This window comes from Heptranchias perlo, unplaced genomic scaffold (genome assembly GCF_035084215.1).
Source record: "Heptranchias perlo isolate sHepPer1 unplaced genomic scaffold, sHepPer1.hap1 HAP1_SCAFFOLD_148, whole genome shotgun sequence".
Classification (NCBI taxonomy): domain Eukaryota; kingdom Metazoa; phylum Chordata; class Chondrichthyes; order Hexanchiformes; family Hexanchidae; genus Heptranchias; species Heptranchias perlo.
The window spans coordinates 772,073-794,150 of NW_027138733.1; the positions used below are offsets into that span (position 1 = coordinate 772,073).

Consider the following 22,078-nt stretch of genomic DNA (forward strand, 5'->3'; position numbering starts at 1 on the left):
TTCGAAGAGCAAGGTAATTCTCCCCATTGTCCTGGCCAATATTTATCCCTCAACTCAACGTCACTAAAAAGAAATTATCTGCTCTTTATTCATTGCTGTTTGTGGGATCTTGCTGTGCGCAAATTTTCTGCCGCGTTTCCTACATTACAACAGTGACCACACTTCAAAAGTACTTCTTTGGCTGTAAAGGACATTGGGATGTCTTGAGATTGTGAAAGGCGCTATATAAATGCAAGTCTTTCTTTCTTCATCTTTCTGCTGTAAGCCAGTAGCATTGTTTGAGAGCTCCTCCCTTGCTTTGTGTTGGTAACCTCTAGTGATGAGATACTTGGCCGTGTCTGACCTTGCTTTGTGTTAGTGACCCCGAGTGATGAGATACTTGGCCGTGTCTGACCTTGCTTTGTGTTAGTGACCTCTAGTGATGAGATACTTGGCCGTGTCTGACCTTGCTTTGTGTTAGTGACCTCTAGTGATGAGATACTTGGCCGTGTCTGACCTTGCTTTGTGTTAGTGACCTCTAGTGATGAGATACTTGGCCGTGTCTGACCTTGCTTTGTGTTAGTGACCCCGAGTGATGAGATACTTGGCCGTGTCTGACCTTGCTTTGTGTTCGTGACCTCCAGTGATGAGATACTTGGCCGTGTCTGACCTTGCTTTGTGTTAGTGACCCCGAGTGATGAGATACTTGGCCGTGTCTGACCTTGCTTTGTGTTAGTGACCCCGAGTGATGAGATACTTGGCCGTGTTTGACCTTGCTTTGTGTCAGTGACCTCGAGTGATGAGATACTTGGCTGTGTCTGACCTTGCTTTGTGTTAGTGACCCCGAGTGATGAGATACTTGGCCGTGTCTGACCTTGCTTTGTGTTAGTGACCTCTAGTGATGAGATACTTGGCCGTGTCTGACCTTGCTTTGTGTTAGTGACCTCTAGTGATGAGATACTTGGCCGTGTCTGACCTTGCTTTGGATGAGCTGCGTAAGGAGAAATCAGCAACGATTAATCCCAGATGGAGAACAACGCGCGGTCTGAACAGAACATCTGTACTGTGCGCACAAACACATCGACTCGAGACTGCACGGGACAGCAAGTGGGTCCGAGAGACAAGCAACCAGACACTTCCATCAAAACCCAACAAATATTTCTGAAAATCGTCACAGATTTCAATCTGCTGGGGTCAGACAGATGTTTGCAATGATTTCAATCTGCTGGGGTCAGACAGATGTTTGTAATGATTTCAATCTGCTGGGGTCAGACAGATGTTTGTAATGATTTCAATCTGCTGGGGTCAGACAGATGTTTGTAATGATTTCAATCTGCTGGGGTCAGACAGATGTTTGTAATGATTTCCTGCCAGAAGTAACTTTTCAGCTGATAGATATTTTTTAAAGATGATGTCAGCAGTGAAACCTCACTATCCACAGGATATTGGAACAGGAGGAGGCCATTCAGCCCCTCGAGCCTGTGACACAGGAACAGGAGGAGGCCATTCAGCCCCTCGAGCCTGTTACACAGGAACAGGAGGAGGCCATTTAGCCCCTCGAGCCTGTTGCACAGGAACAGGAGGAGGCCATTCAGCCCCTCGAGCCTGTTACACAGGAACAGGAGGAGGCCATTCAGCCCCTCGAGCCTGTTACACAGGAACAGGAGGAGGCCATTCAGCCCCTCGAGCCTGTTGCACAGGAACAGGAGGAGGCCTTTCAACCCCTCGAGCCTGTTCTGCTGTTCATATAAGATCATAGCTGATCTGTACCTCAACTCCATTTACCCGCCTTTGCTCCGTATCCCTCGATACCCTCACCCAACAAAAATCTATCGATCTCAGTCTTGAAAGCTCCAATTGACCCCCAGCATCCACAGCCTTTTGGGGGAGAGAGTTCCAGATTTCCACTCCCCTTTGTGTGAAGAAATGCTTCCTGACATCACCCCTGAACGGCCGAGCTCTAATTTTAAGATTATTCCCCCTTGTTCTGGACTCTCCCACCAGAGGAAATAGTTTCTCTCTATCGACCCGATCAAATCGTTCAATCATTTTAAACACCTCGATCAGATCAACCCTCAATCTTCTAAACTCAGGGAATACAAGCCTGGTTTATGTAACCTGTCCTCTTAATTTAATCCTTTTTGCCCCGGTATCATTCTGGTGAATCTGCGCTGAACCCCCTCCAGGGCCAATATATCTTGTCCACATTGAACTCCATCTGCCTCAGTTTTGCCCACTCACTCAGTCTGTCCATGTCCCTTTGTAACTTCCTGCTCCCATCCCCACGACTGACTGTGTCTCCGAACTGAGTCTCACAAACTTCAATAAAAACAAACTCCTTCTTGCAGGGGTCAAGTTGCTCGGTTGAAAGTATATTTTTTGCTGATGATTTTATTCAATCTGAACAAACGGTCACAGTTTCTGACCCTCACCCACAGATAATAACAGCAACCTGCATTTATATAGCGCCTTTAACGTAGTAAAACGTCCCAAGGCCCTTCACAGGAGCGATTATCAAACAGAATTTAACACCGAGCCACATAAGGAGATATTCGGACAGGTTTCATCAAAGAGGTGGGTTTTAAGGAACATTTTAAAGGAGGAGAGAGAGGGGGAGAGGTGGAGAGGTTTATGGAGGGAATTCCAGAGCTCAGGGCCTCGGCAGCTGAAGGCACGGCCGCCAATGGTGGAGCGATTAAAATCGGGGATGTACAAGAGGCCAGAATTGGAGGAGCGCAGAGATCTCGGAGGGTTGTAGAGCTGGAGGAGGTTACAGAGATAGGGAGGGGTGTAGGGCTGGAGGAGGTTACAGAGATAGGGAGGGGTGTAGGGCTGGAGGAGGTTACAGAGATAGGGAGGGGTGTAGGGCTGGAGGAGGTTACAGAGATAGGGAGGGGTGTAGGGCTGGAGGAGGTTACAGAGATAGGGAGGGGTGTAATGCTGGAGGAGGTTACAGAGATAGGGAGGGGTGTAGGGCTGGAGGAGGTTACAGAGATAGGGAGGGGTGTAGGGCTGGAGGAGGTTACAGAGATAGGGAGGGGTGTAGGGCTGGAGGAGGTTACAGAGATAGGGAGGGGTGTCGGGCTGGAGGAGGTTACAGAGATAGGGAGGGGTGTAAGGCTGGAGGAGGTTACAGAGATAGGGAGGGGTGTAGGGCTGGAGAAGGTTACAGAGATAGGGAGGGGCGAGGGGCTGGAGGAGGTTACAGAGATAGCGAGGGGTGAGGGGCTGGAGGGGGTTACAGAGATAGGGAGGGGTGTAGGGCTGGAGGAGGTTACAGAGATAGGGAGGGGTGTCGGGCTGGAGGAGGTTACAGAGATAGGGAGGGGTGTAAGGCTGGAGGAGGTTACAGAGATAGGGAGGGGTGTAGGGCTGGAGAAGGTTACAGAGATAGGGAGGGGCGAGGGGCTGGAGGAGGTTACAGAGATAGCGAGGGGTGAGGGGCTGGAGGGGGTTACAGAGATAGGGAGGGGCGAGGGGCTGGAGGGGGTTACAGAGATAGGGAGGGTTGAGGCCAGGGAGGGATTTGAAGGTGAGGATGAGAATTTTAATTGCGAGGCGTTGCTGGACCGGGAGCCAATGTCGGTTCAATCAATCGCTTCTCCGGGTCGAATCACTGCCCGGGTTGGAGCTCGAAGCTGAGCGAACGCTAATTAGCTGGAATCTGGTCTGTGGAGCCGATGATTTAATGGGGGGAGGCTGGTGACAGGCTGTTATTATGGGATTTCAGTAATTCGAGTAGGTTGAGTGTTTGAAAGACAAACTGTGTAATCCAGTATCTGACTGCGTCTCCCTGTAATTATTCAGCGAGACTGAATCCAGTAACAACCACGGTCAGTCATTAAGGACAAAATAGATAATCATTGAAGACATTAGAACGAGTTTATCTTTAGTTAAGTTTGTGCCAGTGATGAAGGTTTTGATGGTCTGTTTTTTCATGTTGGTTCTGGCTGTACCTGGGCAGGAAAGGGGCAGGTTTGGGTCCAAAGTGTAATGTTTCATAGAACTCCAGGGTGTCCCAGTCCCAGTCCCAGTCCCAGCATCGCACATGTTCCTGTCCAGGATCGGACTGTGATACGGACACTCTGTCCCGGTCAGTACGGGGAGTTATGGACACTCTGTCCCGGTCAGTACGGGGAGTTATGGACACTCTGTCCCCGGTCAGTACGGGGAGTTATGGACACTCTGTCCCGGTCAGTACGGGGAGTTATGGACACTCTGTCCCGGTCAGTACGGGGAGTTATGGACACTCTGCTCCCGGTCAGTACGGGGAGTTATGGACACTCTGCTCCCGGTCAGTACGGGGAGTTATGGACACTCTGCTCCCGGTCAGTACGGGGAGTTATGGACACTCTGTCCCCGGTCAGTACGGGGAGTTATGGACACTCTGCTCCCGGTCAGTACGGGGAGTTATGGACACTCTGCTCCCGGTCAGTACGGGGAGTTATGGACACACTGTCCCGGTCAGTACGGGGAGTTATGAACACTCTGCTCCCGGTCAGTACGGGGAGTTATGGACACTCTGCTCCCGGTCAGTACGGGGAGTTATGGACACTCTGCTCCCGGTCAGTACGGAGAGTTATGGACACTCTGCTCCCGGTCAGTACGGGGAGTTATGGACACTCTGCTCCCGGTCAGTACGGGGAGTTATGGACACTCTGCTCCCGGTCAGTACGGGGAGTTATGGACACTCTGTCCCGGTCAGTACGGGGAGTTATGAACACTCTGCTCCCGGTCAGTACGGAGAGTTATTGACACTCTGCTCCCGGTCAGTACGGAGAGTTATGGACACTCTGCTCCCGGTCAGTACGGGGAGTTATGAACACTCTGCTCCCGGTCAGTACGGGGAGTTATGGACACTCTGCTCCCGGTCAGTACGGGGAGTTATGGACACTCTGCTCCCGGTCAGTACGGGGAGTTATGGACACTCTGCTCCCGGTCAGTACGGGGAGTTATGGACACTCTGTCCCGGTCAGTACGGGGAGCTATGGACACTCTGCTCCCGGTCAGTACGGGGAGTTATGGACACTCTGTCCCCGGTCAGTACGGGGAGTTATGGACACTCTGTCCCGGTCAGTACGGGGAGTTATGGACACTCTGTCCCGGTCAGTACGGGGAGTTATGGACACTCTGCTCCCGGTCAGTACGGGGAGTTATGGACACTCTGCTCCCGGTCAGTACGGGGAGTTATGGACACTCTGCTCCCGGTCAGTACGGGGAGTTATGGACACTCTGTCCCCGGTCAGTACGGGGAGTTATGGACACTCTGCTCCCGGTCAGTACGGGGAGTTATGGACACTCTGCTCCCGGTCAGTACGGGGAGTTATGGACACACTGTCCCGGTCAGTACGGGGAGTTATGAACACTCTGCTCCCGGTCAGTACGGGGAGTTATGGACACTCTGCTCCCGGTCAGTACGGGGAGTTATGGACACTCTGCTCCCGGTCAGTACGGAGAGTTATGGACACTCTGCTCCCGGTCAGTACGGGGAGTTATGGACACTCTGCTCCCGGTCAGTACGGGGAGTTATGGACACTCTGCTCCCGGTCAGTACGGGGAGTTATGGACACTCTGTCCCGGTCAGTACGGGGAGTTATGAACACTCTGCTCCCGGTCAGTACGGAGAGTTATTGACACTCTGCTCCCGGTCAGTACGGAGAGTTATGGACACTCTGCTCCCGGTCAGTACGGGGAGTTATGAACACTCTGCTCCCGGTCAGTACGGGGAGTTATGGACACTCTGCTCCCGGTCAGTACGGGGAGTTATGGACACTCTGCTCCCGGTCAGTACGGGGAGTTATGGACACTCTGCTCCCGGTCAGTACGGGGAGTTATGGACACTCTGTCCCGGTCAGTACGGGGAGCTATGGACACTCTGCTCCCGGTCAGTACGGGGAGTTATGGACACTCTGCTCCCGGTCAGTACGGGGAGTTATGGACACTCTGCTCCCGGTCAGTACGGGGAGTTATGGACACTCTGTCCCGGTCAGTACGGGGAGTTATGGACACTCTGTCCCGGTCAGTACGGGGAGTTATGAACACTCTGCTCCCGGTCAGTACGGGGAGTTATGGACACTCTGCTCCCGGTCAGTACGGGGAGTTATGGACACTCTGCTCCCGGTCAGTACGGAGAGTTATGGACACTCTGTCCCGGTCAGTACGGGGAGTTATGAACACTCTGCTCCCGGTCAGTACGGGGAGTTATGGACACTTTGTCCCGGTCAGTACGGGGAGTTATGAACACTCTGCTCCCGGTCAGTACGGGGAGTTATGAACACTCTGCTCCCGGTCAGTACGGGGAGTTATGGACCCTCTGTCCCGGTCAGTACGGGGAGTTATGGACACTCTGCTCCCGGTCAGTACGGGGAGTTATGGACACTCTGCTCCCGGTCAGTACGGGGAGTTATGGACACTCTGCTCCCGGTCAGTACGGGGAGTTATGGACACTCTGCTCCCGGTCAGTACGGGGAGTTATGGACACTCTGCTCCCGGTCAGTACGGGGAGTTATGGACACTCTGCTCCCGGTCAGTACGGGGAGTTATGGACACTCTGCTCCCGGTCAGTACGGGGAGTTATGGACACTCTGTCCCGGTCAGTATGGGTGTTGGTTTGGGTGCTCAATGCAGCCGATGGTTTGGAATGACATGGACAGCATGCGAAGGGTTAAATAAACGGGAACGAGTTCATGCAAAATACGGGAAACGAAGGTGAAGAGATTGAGGCCGAGAGACACTCGTCCAGTTCCCATTTCTGTATCTGGGAGAACGGGATTACAACAGGTCCCGATTGATCTCGGTATCAGGAACCAGACAGCTTTCCACAAATACACTCAGTCCCTGTTCACACCTACACCTGTTTCACACTCAGTCCCTGTTCACACCTACAGCTGTTCCACACCCAGTCCCTGTTCACACCTACACCTGTTCCACACTCAGTCCCTGTTCACACCTACACCTGTTCCACACTCAGTCCCTGTTCACACCTACACCTGTTCCACACTCAGTCCCTGTTCACACCTACACCTGTTCCACACTCAGTCCCTGTTCACACCTACACCTGTTCCACACTCAGTCCCTGTTCACACCTACACCTGTTCCACACTCAGTCCCTGTTCACACCTACACCTGTTCCACACTCAGTCCCTGTTCACACCTACACCTGTTCCACACTCAGTCCCTGTTCACACCTACACCTGTTCCAAACTCAGTCCCTGTTCACACCTACACCTGTTCCACACTCAGTCCCTGTTCACACCTACACCTGTTCCACACTCAGTCCCTGTTCACACCTACACCTGTTCCACACTCAGTCCCTGTTCACACCTACACCTGTTCCACACTCAGTCCCTGTTCACACCTACACCTGTTCCACGGTCAGTGAGACACGAGGGGGGGTCGAGGGGAAGGTTCGTTCCCGATACAGAAATGGGCTCTGGGTCAGCAGGTCGCAGGTCAGAGAGCGTAGGTCCTACTTACGGTCACTGGTGACGGTGTTCGGGAGGCCTGGAGAGGGAAACGGAAACAAAAATCAGGGCCTGAGTTCAGGTGTTTGTGTCGAACACGGATTATAAAGTATTTTAGTGGAACAATGTGTCAGAACGCAACGTAAACACATTACAGTGAAAGGAGACTTCTTCAGAGTGAAGGGAGGGGGAGGGGAGAGGAGGGGAGGGGGAGGGAGAGGAGGGAGGACGGGGCGAGATGGGGGGGAGTGGAGTGGAGGGGGGAGAGAAGGGAGGAGGGGGAGAGGAGGTGGTTTGGACGGGGGAGGGGGATGGGGAAAGGGGAGGGGGAGGGGAGCATTTGGGGAGGGGGAGAAGCATTGGGGGAGTGGAGGGGGAGTGGAATGGAGGGAGAGTGATGGAGGAGGGCAAGGAGAAGGGTTGGGGGGAGGAGGGAGGGGTTGGGGAGGGGGAGGGGTTGGGGAGGGGGAGAGGGAGGGGTTGGGGGTGGGGGGGAGGAGGGTTGGGGAGGGGGAGAGGGAGGGGTTGGGGAGGGGAAGGGGTTGAGGGTTGGGGATAATACAGGAGGTGGTAATTCCAGAGTGAGCCTCACCTTGAGGGAATGGAGGCTTCGCCTGAGGAGGGTCAGACAGCTCCGCCCCTCCCCATCCGGACAGTGACAACCAGTGGCCAACATCCGGCCCCCGGGGTCACGGGGTCAGGGGACTCAATCTCCCAGAGTGCAGCGGGGCCCGAGCTCTCGATGGGGCCTTTTCTCCACCGCCCTGCATTGTGGGAAGGCAGGGCCGCCATCGCCGCCTCCGTTCAACCGGCTCCTGGAATCAGGGAATCGACAGAAAAAGGGGCCACGGGGGAAATTCACACCCCGGGGATCGACCATCACCCCCCTCCGGAACCTGTTCTCCCCCCTCCGGAACCCCTTCTCCCCCCTCCTGAACCCCTTCTCCCCCCTCCTGAACCCCTTCTCCCCCCTCCTGAACCCCTTCTCCCCCCTCCTGAACCCCTTCTCCCCTCTCCTGAACCCCTTCTCCCCCTCCGGAACCCCTTCTCCCCACTCCTGAACCCCTTCTCCCCCCTCCGGAACCCCTTCTCCCCCCTCCTGAACCCCTTCTCCCCCCTCCGGAACCCCTTCTCCCCACTCCTGAACCCCTTCTCCCCACTCCGGAACCCCTTCTCCCCCTCCTGAACCCCTTCTCCCCCCTCCGGAACCCCTTCTCCCCACTCCTGAACCGCTTCTCCCTCCCTCCTGAACCCCTTCTCCCCCCTCCGGAACCCCTTCTCCCCCCTCCGGAACCTCTTCTCCCCCCTCTTGAACCCCTTCTCCCCCCTCTTGAACCCCTTCTCCCCCCTCCGGAACCCCTTCTCCCCCCTCCGGAACCTCTTCTCCCCCCTCTTGAACCCCTTCTCCTCCCCTCCTGAACCCCTTCTCCCCCCTCCTGAACCCCTTCTCCCCCCTCCTGAACCCCTTCTCCCCCCTCCTGACCCCCTTCCCCTCCCCCTCGTGGTCCCCTCCCCCTGGAGTCAGTCCTTATTCCTGTTCTCTGTCTCTGTCCAATCTCCCGCTCTGAGTCTCTGTTTACACATTAATTCATTCACAAACATCCATTTGCTTCTATTTTGGAATCGGTGCATTGCCGGGAGTTGGAATTAGAATGAAATCTGAACTGAAACCCAAGGTGCCGCCGGTATCAGGCGGGGCCGGAGAAGCCCTCGTTACTCACAGATATTGGCCGTCCCTTTGGGGATCGGGAGGTACGAGCCGGCTCTCCACGGCCGGCCTTGAAAGCCTTTCTTGCATCTCCCGCAGTCCGGCCCCGTCGTGTTGTGCTCACACTCGCAACTCAGCTTCCCCTTCTCCAGGACACAGTTGTTGGCGTGAAGATTGCACTTACACCTGGCAAAAAAACAAGGGGACAAGCTGGTTTAAAATGACCCCGAGCAGCTCCGTTACACACCGGACTCTCTGCTCCGGGGCTCAGCTCTCCCTTTACCAGCTTAGGTTCCTGGTGTCTCCATCACAGGAAGGTCCTGGATCCCAGTTAAAGGTCATTGCAGAATTTTAAACTGATGCAAACCCCTTCCTGCAGAACATGGGCAGCCTGTGATCCCCTCACACAGTCTCCCCTTTCCCCAAACTGGACCCAGTGACAAGATCTCAGGCCCGAACTGCACAGGACGACAAACCCAGTGCAGAGCGATTCCCAGCACAGGACAATTCCCAGCACAGGACAATTCCCACTGACTGGAGCAGCAGAGACCAGGAATATGGGTCAACCCTAAAAAGAGAAAGAACTCCCATTTCCACAGCGCCTTTCACCACCTCAGGACGTCCCAAAGTGCTTTACAGCCAATGAAGTAAATTTGAAATGTAGTCACTGTTGTAATGTGGGGAACACAGCAGCCAATTTACGCACAGCAAGATCCCACAAACAGCAATGAGATATTGAGATCTCGCCTCTGAGACAGAAGGTCATAAGTTCAAGCCCCGCTCCAGAGACTTGAGCAAATAATCCAGGCCGGCACTCCCCGGTGTCAGTACTGAGGGAGTGCTGCACTGTCGGAGGGTCAGTACTGAGGGAGTGCTGCACTGTCGGAGGGTCAGTACTGAGGGAGTGCTGCGCTGTCGGAGGGTCAGTACTGAGGGAGTGCTGCACTGTCGGAAGTGCTGTCTTTTGGATGAGAATTCAAAGAAGAGCGGGGGAGTTCTCCCCGGTGTCCTGACCAATGTTTATCCACCAACCAACATCATAAAACAGATTATTTGGTCATTATCACATTGAAGAGGGTTTAGTCGCTGTGATGGGAGTTTACAGTTTCTGGGGAAGGTCGGTCTGGGATCACCTCCTTGTGAAATATATATTTTAATGTTCTAAAGGACACAATCGCATCGCTGACATTAACAGTGACTGTGATGAAGATTTCCCTTTAGTAAATACGATGTGGAAAGGCCCAGTGTGTTGTGAGGGTTTCTGTGTTGTAAAGTGTGAGATCGCTGGTCTCGGGGATTCTGTGCTAACAGCATCGGGCCGCTGTTTAACTCACTGGGAAGGTGAAGCTTCAAAATCTGCAGATTGGTCCTCACACATTCAGCACATTTGCTGTTCTCGGCACTTTTTGCTGAACTAAGCAGAAACCCAGACAGTTCCTTGGAGGCAAATTAACCTCAGCATAAACATTTTCCTGTTCCTGTTCTCGAATTAGTGTCTGAAGATTCTCCTGGACTAAAAGCTCGAGTGAGTCTCCCAGATGCTGAGTGTAGAATTTCTCATCTACAGGCTGCCCCCCGGTGACATCATCTGAAAACACAACGTCAGGTTCCACATGTACACTGACGACACCCAGCTCCACCTCACCCCCACCTCTCTCGACCCCTCCACTCTCTCTGATTTGTCACGCTGCTTTTCCAACAGCCAGTACTGGAGGAGCACAAATTTCCTCCAATTAAATATTGGGAAGACCGAAGCCATTGTCTTCAGTCCCCACCTCAAACTCCGTTCCCCAGACACCGACTCCATCCCTCTCCCCGGCCACAGTCTGAGGCTAACTCTGCTGCCCGTATCCTAACTCGCACCAAGTCCCGTTCTCCCATCACCCCCGTGCTCGCTGACCAACATTGGCAACGCCTCAATTTTAAAATTCTCATCCTTGTTTTCAAATCCCTCCATGGCCTCGCCCCTCCCTATCTCTGTAACCTCCTCCAGCCCTACAACCCTCCGAGATCTCTTCAATTCTGGCCTCTTGCGCTTCCCCAATTTTAATCACTCCACCATTGGCAGCCGTGCCTTCAGCTGCCTGGGAGCTAAGCTCTGGAATTCCCTCCCTAAACCTCTCCCCCTCTCCACCTCTCTCTCCTCCTTTGAGACGCTCCTTAAAACCTACCTCTTCGAACAAGCTTTTAGTCTCCTGTCCGAATATCTCATGTGGCTCGGTATCAAATTTTTGTTTGATAGTCGCTCCTGTGAAGCACCTTGGGACGTTTTACTCTGTTAAAGGGGCTATATAATTGCAAGTTGTTGTTGTTGATAGAGTTCCCTCCAGATGTTGGCCCAGACAGACCGTCCCCCAGATGTTTGCCCTGGGAGATTATCCCCCAGATGTTTGCCCTGGTAGACCTTTCCCCCAGATGTTTGCCCTGGTAGACCGTTCCCCCAGATGTTTGCCTTGACAGACCATCCCTCAGATGTTTGCCCTGATAGACAGTCCCCCAGATGTTTGCCCTGATAGACCGTCCCCCAGATGTTTGCCCTGATACAGCGCCCCCTGGATGTGAAGTGTGGGATCAGTGACCCTGAGCAGAGGTGACGAGGAGCTCTCACCGTCCGTGAATCTCCACGTTGGAGATGGCGTAGAAGTATTTGGAGAGGTTGAGCCGGTCGACGCTGGTGGCCCCGGTGGCCGGCTGGAGCAGCCTGACCCGCAGGTCGGTCAGGGTGAAGAAGTCCCTCAGGTCCTTGGTGGTGTCCAGCTGGCCGTAGAGCGAGGCCATGTTGCGGAGAAGGGGCCCCCCGAACAGGGCGAACCGCTCCCTGATCTCGAAGCGGACCGTCTTGTCCACCTTCCACACGTAGCCCCTGGAGTACTCCTCCGTGCAGATGATGTCCAGCACCGAGGCTGGGCTCAGATCCCGGACCGTTCTCCGCTCCATCCCGAAGGAGTTGAGGCAGTCGGCAGCGTAGAACTGGTAGGGCTGCCACGTCCGGCCGTGGTCCAGAGATTTCTCCAGGACCATCTGCTCCGGCCGGCCCGACTCGAAGGTGATGACGATATCCTCGGTCAGCTCGATGGTCTTGCCCCAGGACAGGGTGATATTGACCAGGAGGGGCTCGGGGAAACTCCTCCAGGAGACGCTTTGCCAAAAGGTGTTTGGGATCCTGCCCTCGTGATCCAGCATCAGCTCGGGGGGGTGTGCGAGCTCGGGCGTGCGAGCGTCACACTCGTTGTTGCACATGTAGGGGTTCTCCTGGAAATGGACACAGAGCAACACGGGTTAGATACAGAGTTAGGCCCCATCTACACTGTCCCATCAAACACTCACCGGGCAGGTACAGCACGGGTTAGATACAGAGTAAAGCTCCCTCTACACTGTCCCATCAAACACTCCCAGGGCAGGTACAGCACGGGTTAGATACAGAGGAAAGCTCCCTCTACACTGTCCCATCAAACACTCCCAGGGCAGGTACAGCACGGGTTAGATACAGAGTAAAGCTCCCTCTACACTGTCCCATCAAACACTCCCAGGGCAGGTACAGGGTTAGATACAGAGTAAAGCTCCCTCGACACTGTCCCATCAAACACTCCCAGGGCAGGTACAGGATTAGATACAGAGTAAAGCTCCCTCTACACTGTCCCATCAAACACTCCCAGGGCAGGTACAGCATGGGTTAGATACAGAGTAAAGCTCCCTCGACACTGTCTTGGAATCCAGGAATATCGATCCACTCTGATTTTCTCAGGGATAAGTTTTGATTAAACTGTACGCGCTCCATCTCACTGCACTCTGTGCTGGACGGTTAGACAGCTGGTTAATTATATCGCTGTAGTGTCGAGGAATGATGCTCGCTCTGTCTAACTAAAAATAGCTTCACACCTCTAAAATATTTAGAGACCTGAATTGTAAAACTACACAGGAATTGGAAACACAACTGTAAGATCCCACCTTATCCTCACTGGGAGTGATTCCCCGTCGCTGGGGGTGATTCCCCGTCACTGGGGGAGATTCCCCGTCACTGGGGGAGATTCCCCGTCACTGGGGGAGATTCCTCGTCACTGGGAGTGATTCCCCGTCGCTGGGGGTGATTCCCCGTCGCTGGGAGTGATTCCCCGTCACTGGGGGAGATTCCCCGTCACTGGGAGTGATTCCCCGTCGCTGGGAGTGATTCCCCGTCACTGGGGGAGATTCCCCGTCGCTGGGGGTGATTCCCCGTCGCTGGGAGTGATTCCCCGTCACTGGGGGAGATTCCCCGTCGCTGGGGGTGATTCCCCGTCGCTGGGGGAGATTCCCCGTCACTGGGGGAGATTCCCTGTCACTGGGAGTGATTCCCCGTCACTGGGGGAGATTCCCCGTCACTGGGAGTGATTCCCCGTCACTGGGGGAGATTCCCCGTCACTGGGGGAGATTCCCCGTCACTGGGGGAGATTCCCCGTCGCCGGGGGTGATTCCCTGTCCACCGGGGGAGATTCCCCGTCACTGGGAGTGATTCCCCGTCACTGGGGGTGATTCCCCGTCACTGGGGGTGATTCCCCGTCACTGGGGGTGATTCCCCGTCACTGGGGGAGATTCCCCGTCACTGGGAGTGATTCCCCATCACTGGGGGAGATTCCCCGTCACCGGGGGTGATTCCCCGTCACCGGGAGTGATTCCCCGTCACTGGGGGAGATTCCCCGTCACTTGGAGTGATTCCCCGTCACTCTGCAGTTTGTTGTATCAGAATTCGGAATATCTGGATCACAGAATTTATCATCAGCCAATTTCTCAGGAATGTTGTTCTGAAAGAATCATTTGTGTTTATTAATTCTCGGGATGTGGGCGTCGCTGGCGAGGCCGGCATTTATTGCCCAAAAGGAGAGAGAAAGGAGGAAAGTTTTCCGGGCGGAATGATCGAGGGGCAGTTCTCTTTTTACAGTCCGTTGTTAAAACAATCCCTTATTTCCGATCAGGCCATAATCCTGGGCTCTGGGTGTCAGACCACAGCCCAGCCTGTGGTCCTAATGATGCTTTATCTGCGGCTGGTTTGCGAGGAAGCAGTCGGAGATGGCAGGGCTCCCTCGGGCTCACTTCAGGTCAGGGTCCTTCCGCAGTGAAGCAGCGACAGAGACAGCGGCAGCTCCACATATTTCACACAAGGTGCGTTTCGGGAATGAGTCGACGGCCCGCAGACAATCAGAGGTCACACATCAGCTTTTATGTGGGTCGTATTCTCCCATCACAATGTTCTCAGATTCTCTGATGATTCCGACAGTCGGGTGAAGGACAGACGAGGCCCCGGAGAGGGTGCAGAGGAGATTTACCAGAATGGGACCAGGGATGAGGGACTTCAGTTATGTGGAGAGACTGGAGAAGCTGGGGTTGTTCTCCTCAGAGTCGAGAAGGTTGAGGGGAGATTTAATAGAGGTGTTCAAAATTATGAAGGGTTTTGACAGAGTAAATAAGGAGAAACTGTTTCCAGTGGCAGGAGGGTCGGTAACCAGAGGACACAGATTTAAGGTAATTGGCCAAAAAACCAGAGGAGAGATGTGGAGAATTTTTTTCGCAGCGAGTTGTCATGATCTGGAATGCGCTGCCTGAAAGGGCGGTGGAAGCAGATTCAATAATAACTTTCAAAAGGGAATTGGATAAATACTTGAAAAGGAAAAATTTGCAGGGCTATGGGGAAAGAGCGGGGGAGTGGGATTAATTGGATAGCTCTTTCAAAGAGCCGGCACAGGCACGATGGGCCGAATGGCCTCCTTCAGTGCTGTAAGGTTCTACGATTCTCTGATTATAAGACGGGATGGTGTGTGACTCGGAGGGGAACTTGGAGGTGACGGTGTTCCCATGCACCTGCTGCCCTTGTCCTTCTCGGTGGTGGAGGTGGTGGGTTTGGGAGGTGCTGTCGAAGAAGCCTTGGCGAGTTGCTGCAGTGCATCCTGTGGATGGGACACACTGATACTCTCCCCAACATCGGCAACACAGAATCAGACCAACATCCTTTTCCAAATGATCACACAGCTCGCCTGTTAGACCGCAATCTTCAGAAAGTGGCTGTTGCAGCAATGAATAAAATTAATGTGTGAGAAAGATGGAGAGGGGGCCGTATACAGAGAGAATCGAGATTAATGAATCTACAATTCTCACAGCATCTTTCTAAAGGCACTGACTAAAGCTGGATAATAGAGATTAACAAGAGAAATTAAAGATAGTATTAAATCAAAGAAAGAGGCAGAGAAAGACGCCAGAAAAAGCAGTAAGCCTGAGGATTGGGAGCATTTTAGAATTCAGCAAAGGAGGACCAAGAAATTGATAAAGAGGGAAAATAGAATATGAGAGTAAACTAGCGAGAAACATACAAACGGACTGTAAAAGCTTCTATCGGTATGTGAAAAGGAAAAGACTGGTGAAGGCAAATGTGGGTCCCTTACACACAGAGAGGGGAGAATTTATAACGGGGAAAAAGGAAATGGCAGAGAAATTAAACAAATACTTTGTGTCTCTTCATGGAAGAAGACACAAAAAACCTCCCAGAAATACTAGAGATCCAAGGGTCTGGTGAGAATGAGGAACTGAAAGAAATTAGTATTCGTAAAAAAATAGTATTAGAGAAATTAATGGGACTGAAAGTCGATAAATCCCAAGGACCTGATGATCTCCATCCCAGGGTTTTGAAAGAGGTGGCGACAGAGATAGTGGATGCATTGGTTGTCATCTTCCAAAATTCTATAGATTCTGGAATGGTTCCTGCAGATTGGAGGGTGGCAAATGTAACCCCACTATTTGAGAAAGGAGGAAGAGAGAAAACAGGGAATTACAGACCTGTTAGCCTGACAACAGTAGTAGGGAAAATGCTAGAATCTATTATAAAGGATGTGATAACAGGACACTGAGAAAATAATAATAGGATTTGGCAGAGTCAACGTGGATTTATGAAAGGCCGAAAGGGAAATCATGTTTGACAAACCTATTGGAGTTCTTTGAGGATGTAACGAGTAGAATAGATAAAGGGGAACCAGTGGATGTGGTGTATTTGGATTTTCAGAAGGCTTTCGATAAGGTCCCACACCGGAGGTTGGTGAACAAAGTTAGAGCACATGGAATTGGGGGTAATATACTGGCATGGATTGAGAATTGGTTAACAGAGAGTAGGAATAAACGGGTCTTTTTCAGGTTGGCAGACTGTGACCAGTGGGGTACCACAGGGATCAGTGCTTGGGCCCCAGCTATTCACAATCTATATCAATGATTCGGATGCGGGGACCAAATGTAATATTTCCAAGTTTGCTGATGACACAAAACTAGGTGGGAATGTGAGTTGTGAGGAGGATGCAAAGAGGCTTCAATCATTGAGTACATTCAAAACAGAGATCGATAGATTTCTAGATATTAAAAGGCATCAAGGGATATGGGGATGGTGCAGGAAAATGGCATTGAGGTAGAAGATCAGCCATGATCTTGTTCAATGGCGGAGCAGGCTCGAGGGGCCGAATGGCCTACTCCTGCTCCTATTTCTTATGTTCTTATTAATGAATCCACAATTCTCACAGCATCTTTCTAAAGGCACTGACTAAAGTTGGATATTGGAAGAGATTATTTTAATGTCTGTATTTAGAATGAAACGAGTGTCCATTAGTAACAGAATCCTAAAGCTGTCAAAAGTATGCATGAATAATCACACTGTCCAGATGTTAAGTGCTCCTGAATTGCCGTGTCCTCGGTACATAATTAACAGCCCCTTGTCCCAGTGCTACAACTCACCATTCTATGGAATGACAGTGTGTAAACGGTGAGGAAACTCGAGGGGCAATCAGTGGTGGGAGTTCAGTGTGAAACCACAGCGGGAGTGAAGAGAGAGACTGAGCGACTGTCTCTCTCCACCACTCGCTCGAGCTCTCTCTGATTCTCACATTTCTGGACCAGGTTTCTTGTTTACTGTTCCACTGCACCATCCATGCCTTTCTCACCTCCAGGCTCGACGATTCCAATACTCTCCTGCCCGGCCTCCCATCTTCCGTAAACTTCAGCTCATCCAAAACTCTGCCTCCCGTATCCTAACTCGCCCGTTCACCCATCACCCCTGTGCTCGCTGACCTACATTGGCTCCCAGTCCAGCAATGCCTCGATTTTTAAATTCTTATCCTCGTGTTCAAATCCCTCCGTGGCCTCGCCCCCTCCCTATCTCTGTAACCTCCTCCAGTCCTACAACCCTCCGAGATCTCTGCACTCCTCCAATCCTGGCCTCTTGCGCATCCCCGATTTTCATCACCCCACCATTGGCGGCCATGCCTTCAGCTGCCTGGGCACCAAGCTCTGAAATTCCCTCCCTAAACTGCTCCGCCTCTCCACCTCTCTCTCCTCCTTTAAGACGCTCCTTAAAACCTGCCTCTTTGACCAAGCTTTTGATCACCTGTCCTAATATCTCCTTGTGTGACTCGGTGTTAAGTTTTGTCCGATTACGCTCCTGTGAAGCACCTTGGGTCATTTTACTACGTTAAAGGCGCTATATAAATGCAAGTAGTTGTTGTTGAAACAGTAATTAAACATCACCACACAGCCCAGGGAGGGAGAGAAACAACAGGCTCCTGCTCTGTGCAGCTGCATCAACGTGGGAAGGGAAGATATTTCAATACACGGATCATATATTCCAGGAACTGTTCCTGCCACACTGGAGTGTAAACGGAGCATCTTATGAATCATTGTTACTTCTCCAAATCCACTCACCACTTGACATTTATTTCAGGGCTTTAAGTGTTTCTATCTTGGATTTACAATGTGTTGTGTGAGTAACAGCCTGTCATTATCACTAACTAAACCTCTCGCTATCTGCACGGTTCAGTCCCCTGGTTAATTATGTTAATTAGGGTATTATTAAGTACAGGAGTTAGTGGCTCCATAAAGTACAATCCCACAGATTGCGGTCACTCCCCATCGCCAAGTAATCAGCTCCTTTGTTACAGTTAATTTTAGAGCAGAGTTGCTCAGTTTGGAGGTTAATGATTGGACAAAGAATAAAATGAGCAGCGTTTAGTGTCCCAGAGAGGAGCTGAAATATTCTCCAGTAATCTCGACAGGACAGAGGCAGCGAGAGGATAAAACGGGTCAGAAATTCACCCCCATCCTTTTATACTGTCTGAGGGTTAAAGAGACAATAAATCAGACTCCAAACCTGGAGACTTTTACACCGACTCATTTACAAAACCCCCAACAGCAAATGGAAATCCTGCTATTAATTATGGGGATGTCTCACTTTTTCATCAATTTGACTATTTTAGGGGATCGATTGTTTCTGATAAATACAGTTCAGAAAGTGAATAAAAGGATCATTTAGAGGGTTTTTTTTATCTTCTTTGCCTGATCTCAATCTCATGCTTCTGTCAAACTATCAGCGATTAATCGTTCCTTCAGATCCCAATATCAGGAATACTCTCTGTCCCCTCCCCTCCAATGGGGACCCTCCCTCTCTCCCCATCCTCCAATGGGTACCCTCTCTCTCTCTCCCCTCCTCCAATGGGTACCCTCCCTCTCTCCCCCTCCTCCAATGGGTACCCTCCCTCTCTCCCCTCCTCCAATGGGTACCCTCCCTCTCTCCCCCTCCTCCAATGGGTACCCTCCCTCTCTCCCCTCCTCCAATGGGTACCCTCCCTCTCTCTCCCCTCCTCCAATGGGTACCCTCCCTCTCTCCCCCTCCTCCAATGGGTACCCTCCCTCTCTCCCCTCCTCCAATGGGTACCCTCCCTCTCTCCCCTCCTCCAATGGGTACCCTCCCTCTCTCCCCCTCCTCCAATGGGTACCCTCCCTCTCTCCCCTCCTCCAATGGGTACCCTCCCTCTCTCCCCTCCTCCAATGGGTACCCTCCCTCTCTCCCCTCCTCCAATGGGTACCCTCCCTCTCTCCCCTCCTCCAATGGGTACCCTCTCTCTCTCCCCTCCTCCAATGGGTACCCTCCCTCTCTCCCCTCCTCCAATGGGTACCCTCCCTCTCTCTCCCCTCCTCCAATGGGTACCTTCCCTCTCTCTCCCCTCCTCCAATGGGTATCCTCCCTCTCTCTCCCCTCCTCCAATGGGTACCCTCCCTCTCTCCCCTCCTCCAATGGGTACCCTCCCTCTCTCCCCCTCCTCCAATGGGTTCCCTCCCTCTACCCTCCTCCAATGGGTACCCTCCCTCTCTCTCCCCTCCTCCAATGGGTATCCTCCCTCTCTCTCCCCTCCTCCAATGGGTACCCTCCCTCTCTCTCCCGTCCTCCAATGGGTACCCTCCCTCTCTCTCCCCTCCTGCAATGGGTACCCTCCCTCTCTCCCCTCCTCCAATGGGTACCCTCCCTCTCTCTCCCCTCCTCCAATGGGTACCCTCTCTCTCCCCTCCTGCAATGGGTACCCTCCCTCTCTCCCCTCCTCCAATGGGTACCCTCCCTCTCTCTCCCCACCTCCAATGGGTACCCTCCCTCTCTCCCCTCCTCCAATGGGTACCCTCCCTCTCTCCCCATGCTCCAATGGGTACCCTCCCTCTCTCCCCTCCTCCAATGGGTACCCTCCCTCTCTCTCCCCTCCTCCAATGGGTACCCTCTCTCTCCCTCTCTCTCTCTCTATGCAGTGAGTCCGTCAGCAGCTGCACACAGACCTGATTCTAACCGGACGGTGTTTTAAGAGGCTGTTTCCAGATGTTGAGGTAATGACTGACTGACTTTGTGACCCTGTCATCAGGGGAATGGATTTTTCTATCGACCAGTTTGAATGATGAGGAGTCTCGGGGCCGTCTCCTGTTATTCTCTGTTTCCCGTTCTCTGAATTGCCCACGTTCATATTTAATTATAAACACCGATAGAGACAGACAGGCAAGGTCATGGGTACAAGGCCCACTCCAGAGACTCGAGCACATAATCCAGGCCGACACTCACAGTGCAGTACTGAAGGAGTGTCGCACTGTCGGAGGGTCAGTACTGAGGGAGTGCTGCACTGTTGGAGGGTCAGTACTGAGGGAGTGCTGCACTATCGGAGGGTCAGTACTGAGGGAGTGCTGCACTGTCGGAGGATCAGTACTGAGAGAGTGCTGCACTGTCGGAGAGTCAGTACTGAGGGAGTGCTGCACTGTCGGAGGGTCAGTACTGAGGGAGTGCTGCACTGTCGGAGGGTCAGTACTGAGGGAGTGCTGCACTGTCGGAGGGTCAGTACTGAGGGAGTGCTGCACTGTCGGAGGGTCAGTACTGAGGGAGTGCTGCACTGTCGGAGGGTCAGTACTGAGGGAGTGCTGCACTGTCGGAGGGTCAGTACTGAGGGAGTGCTGCACTGTCGGAGGTGCCGTCCTTCAGATGAGACATTAAACCGAGGCCCCGTCTGCCCTCTCAATTGGGCGTAGAAGATCCCACGGCCACTATTGGAAGTAGAGCAGGGGAGTTCACCCCGGTGTCGAGGTCAATATTAATCCCTCAACTAACATCACTGAAACAGATTATCTGCTCATTATCACATTGCTGTTAATGATACCAGGGCTAAAAGGGTTAAATTATGAGGACAGGTTGTCTGAACATGTTTGGTTTCCCTCGAGTTTAGAAGGTTGAGGGATGATCTAATCGAGGTGTTTAAAATGTTAAAAGGGATTTGATAGAGTCGATGGAGAGAAACTATTTCCTCTGGTGGGAGAGTCCAGAACAAGGGGGAATAATCTTAAAATTAGAGCTCGGCCATTCAGGGGTGATGTCAGGAAACATTTCTTCACACAAAGGGGAGTGGAAATCTGGAACTCTCTCCCCCAAAAGGCTGTGGATGCTGGGGGTCAATTGGATCTTTCAAGACTGAGATCGATAGATTGTTGGGTATCGAGGGATACGGAGCAAAGGCGGGTAATTGGGGTTAAGATATAGATCAGCCATGATCTAATTGAATGGCGGAACAGGCTTGAGGGGCTGAATAGCCTCCTCCTGTTCCTATGTAACAGGTTCGAGGGGCTGAATGGCCTCCTCCTGTTCCTATGTAATAGATTCGAGCGGATGAATGGCCTCCTCCTGTACCTATGTAACAGGTTTGAGGGGCTGAATGGCCTCCTCCTGTTCCAATGTAAAAGGTTCGAGGGGCTGAATGGCCTCCTGCTTGTTTAATATTTGCTGGAGATTCTCATTCTTTCTCCAGTCAGGTTTCCGTTCTCTTGAAACCTCCCTGTGCTCGGCTCATTACTGAAATGTTTAAACACAAACACCAGGTGCAGAGTTCTGGGTTTTATTAACATGAACAAACATTCATTTCCACCAGCTCAGATTCTCTGTAATTAAATTTCGACGCTGAGAATCCCATCGAGCTCCCTGGGAAGATGTGGACTTAAAACATCGTTCGTTTATTAAATTGATTCTGGGGATGTGGGCGTCGCTGGCAAGGCCGGCATTTATTGCCCATCCCGAGTTGCCCTGAGAAGGTGGTGCTGGGCCTTCTTCTTGAACCACTGGGAGCGGGTTTGATACAAACTGAGTGTCTCGCTCGGCCACTTCAGAGGGAGGTTAAGGGTCAACCACGTTGGTGTGGGACTGGAGTCACATATAGGCCCAGACCGGGTAAGGACGGCAGGTTTCCTTCCCTAAAGGACATTAGTGAACCAGTTGGGTTTTTACGACAATCCGACAGTTTCATGGTCACTTTTACTGAGACCAGATTTTTATTTCCAGATTTAAACTGAATAAAAGCATACGGGATTCTGGGCTTTAAAAACAGATGCAGAGAGGACAAAAGCAAGGAGGTTATGCTGAACCTTTATAAATCACTGGTCAGGCCTCAGCTGGAGAATTGAGTCCAATTCTGGGCACCACACTTTAGGGAGGATGTCAAGGCCTTGGAGAGGGTGCAGAGGAGATTTACCAGAATGGTCCCAGGGATGAGGGACTTCCGTTATGTGGAGAGACTGGAGAAGCTGGGATTGTTCTCCTTAGAGCAGAGAAGGTTAAGGGGAGATTTAATAGAGGTGT

General features: G+C 52.3%; 1 protein-coding gene across 1 annotated transcript in view; it reads right to left on the reverse strand.

Annotated features, from left to right (window-relative positions):
- The window catches only part of LOC137309131 (netrin-G1-like), a 54,557-nt gene that overhangs the window by 5,569 nt on the left and 26,910 nt on the right, over positions 1-22,078 (reverse strand). The window contains exons 2-4 of the mRNA XM_067977424.1: positions 11,759-12,402; positions 9,164-9,336; positions 7,456-7,482 (exon numbers count right to left, since the gene is read on the reverse strand). Of these exons, the coding sequence (XP_067833525.1) occupies positions 7,456-7,482; positions 9,164-9,336; positions 11,759-12,402 (844 nt within the window). The remainder of the gene's footprint in view (positions 1-7,455; positions 7,483-9,163; positions 9,337-11,758; positions 12,403-22,078) is intronic.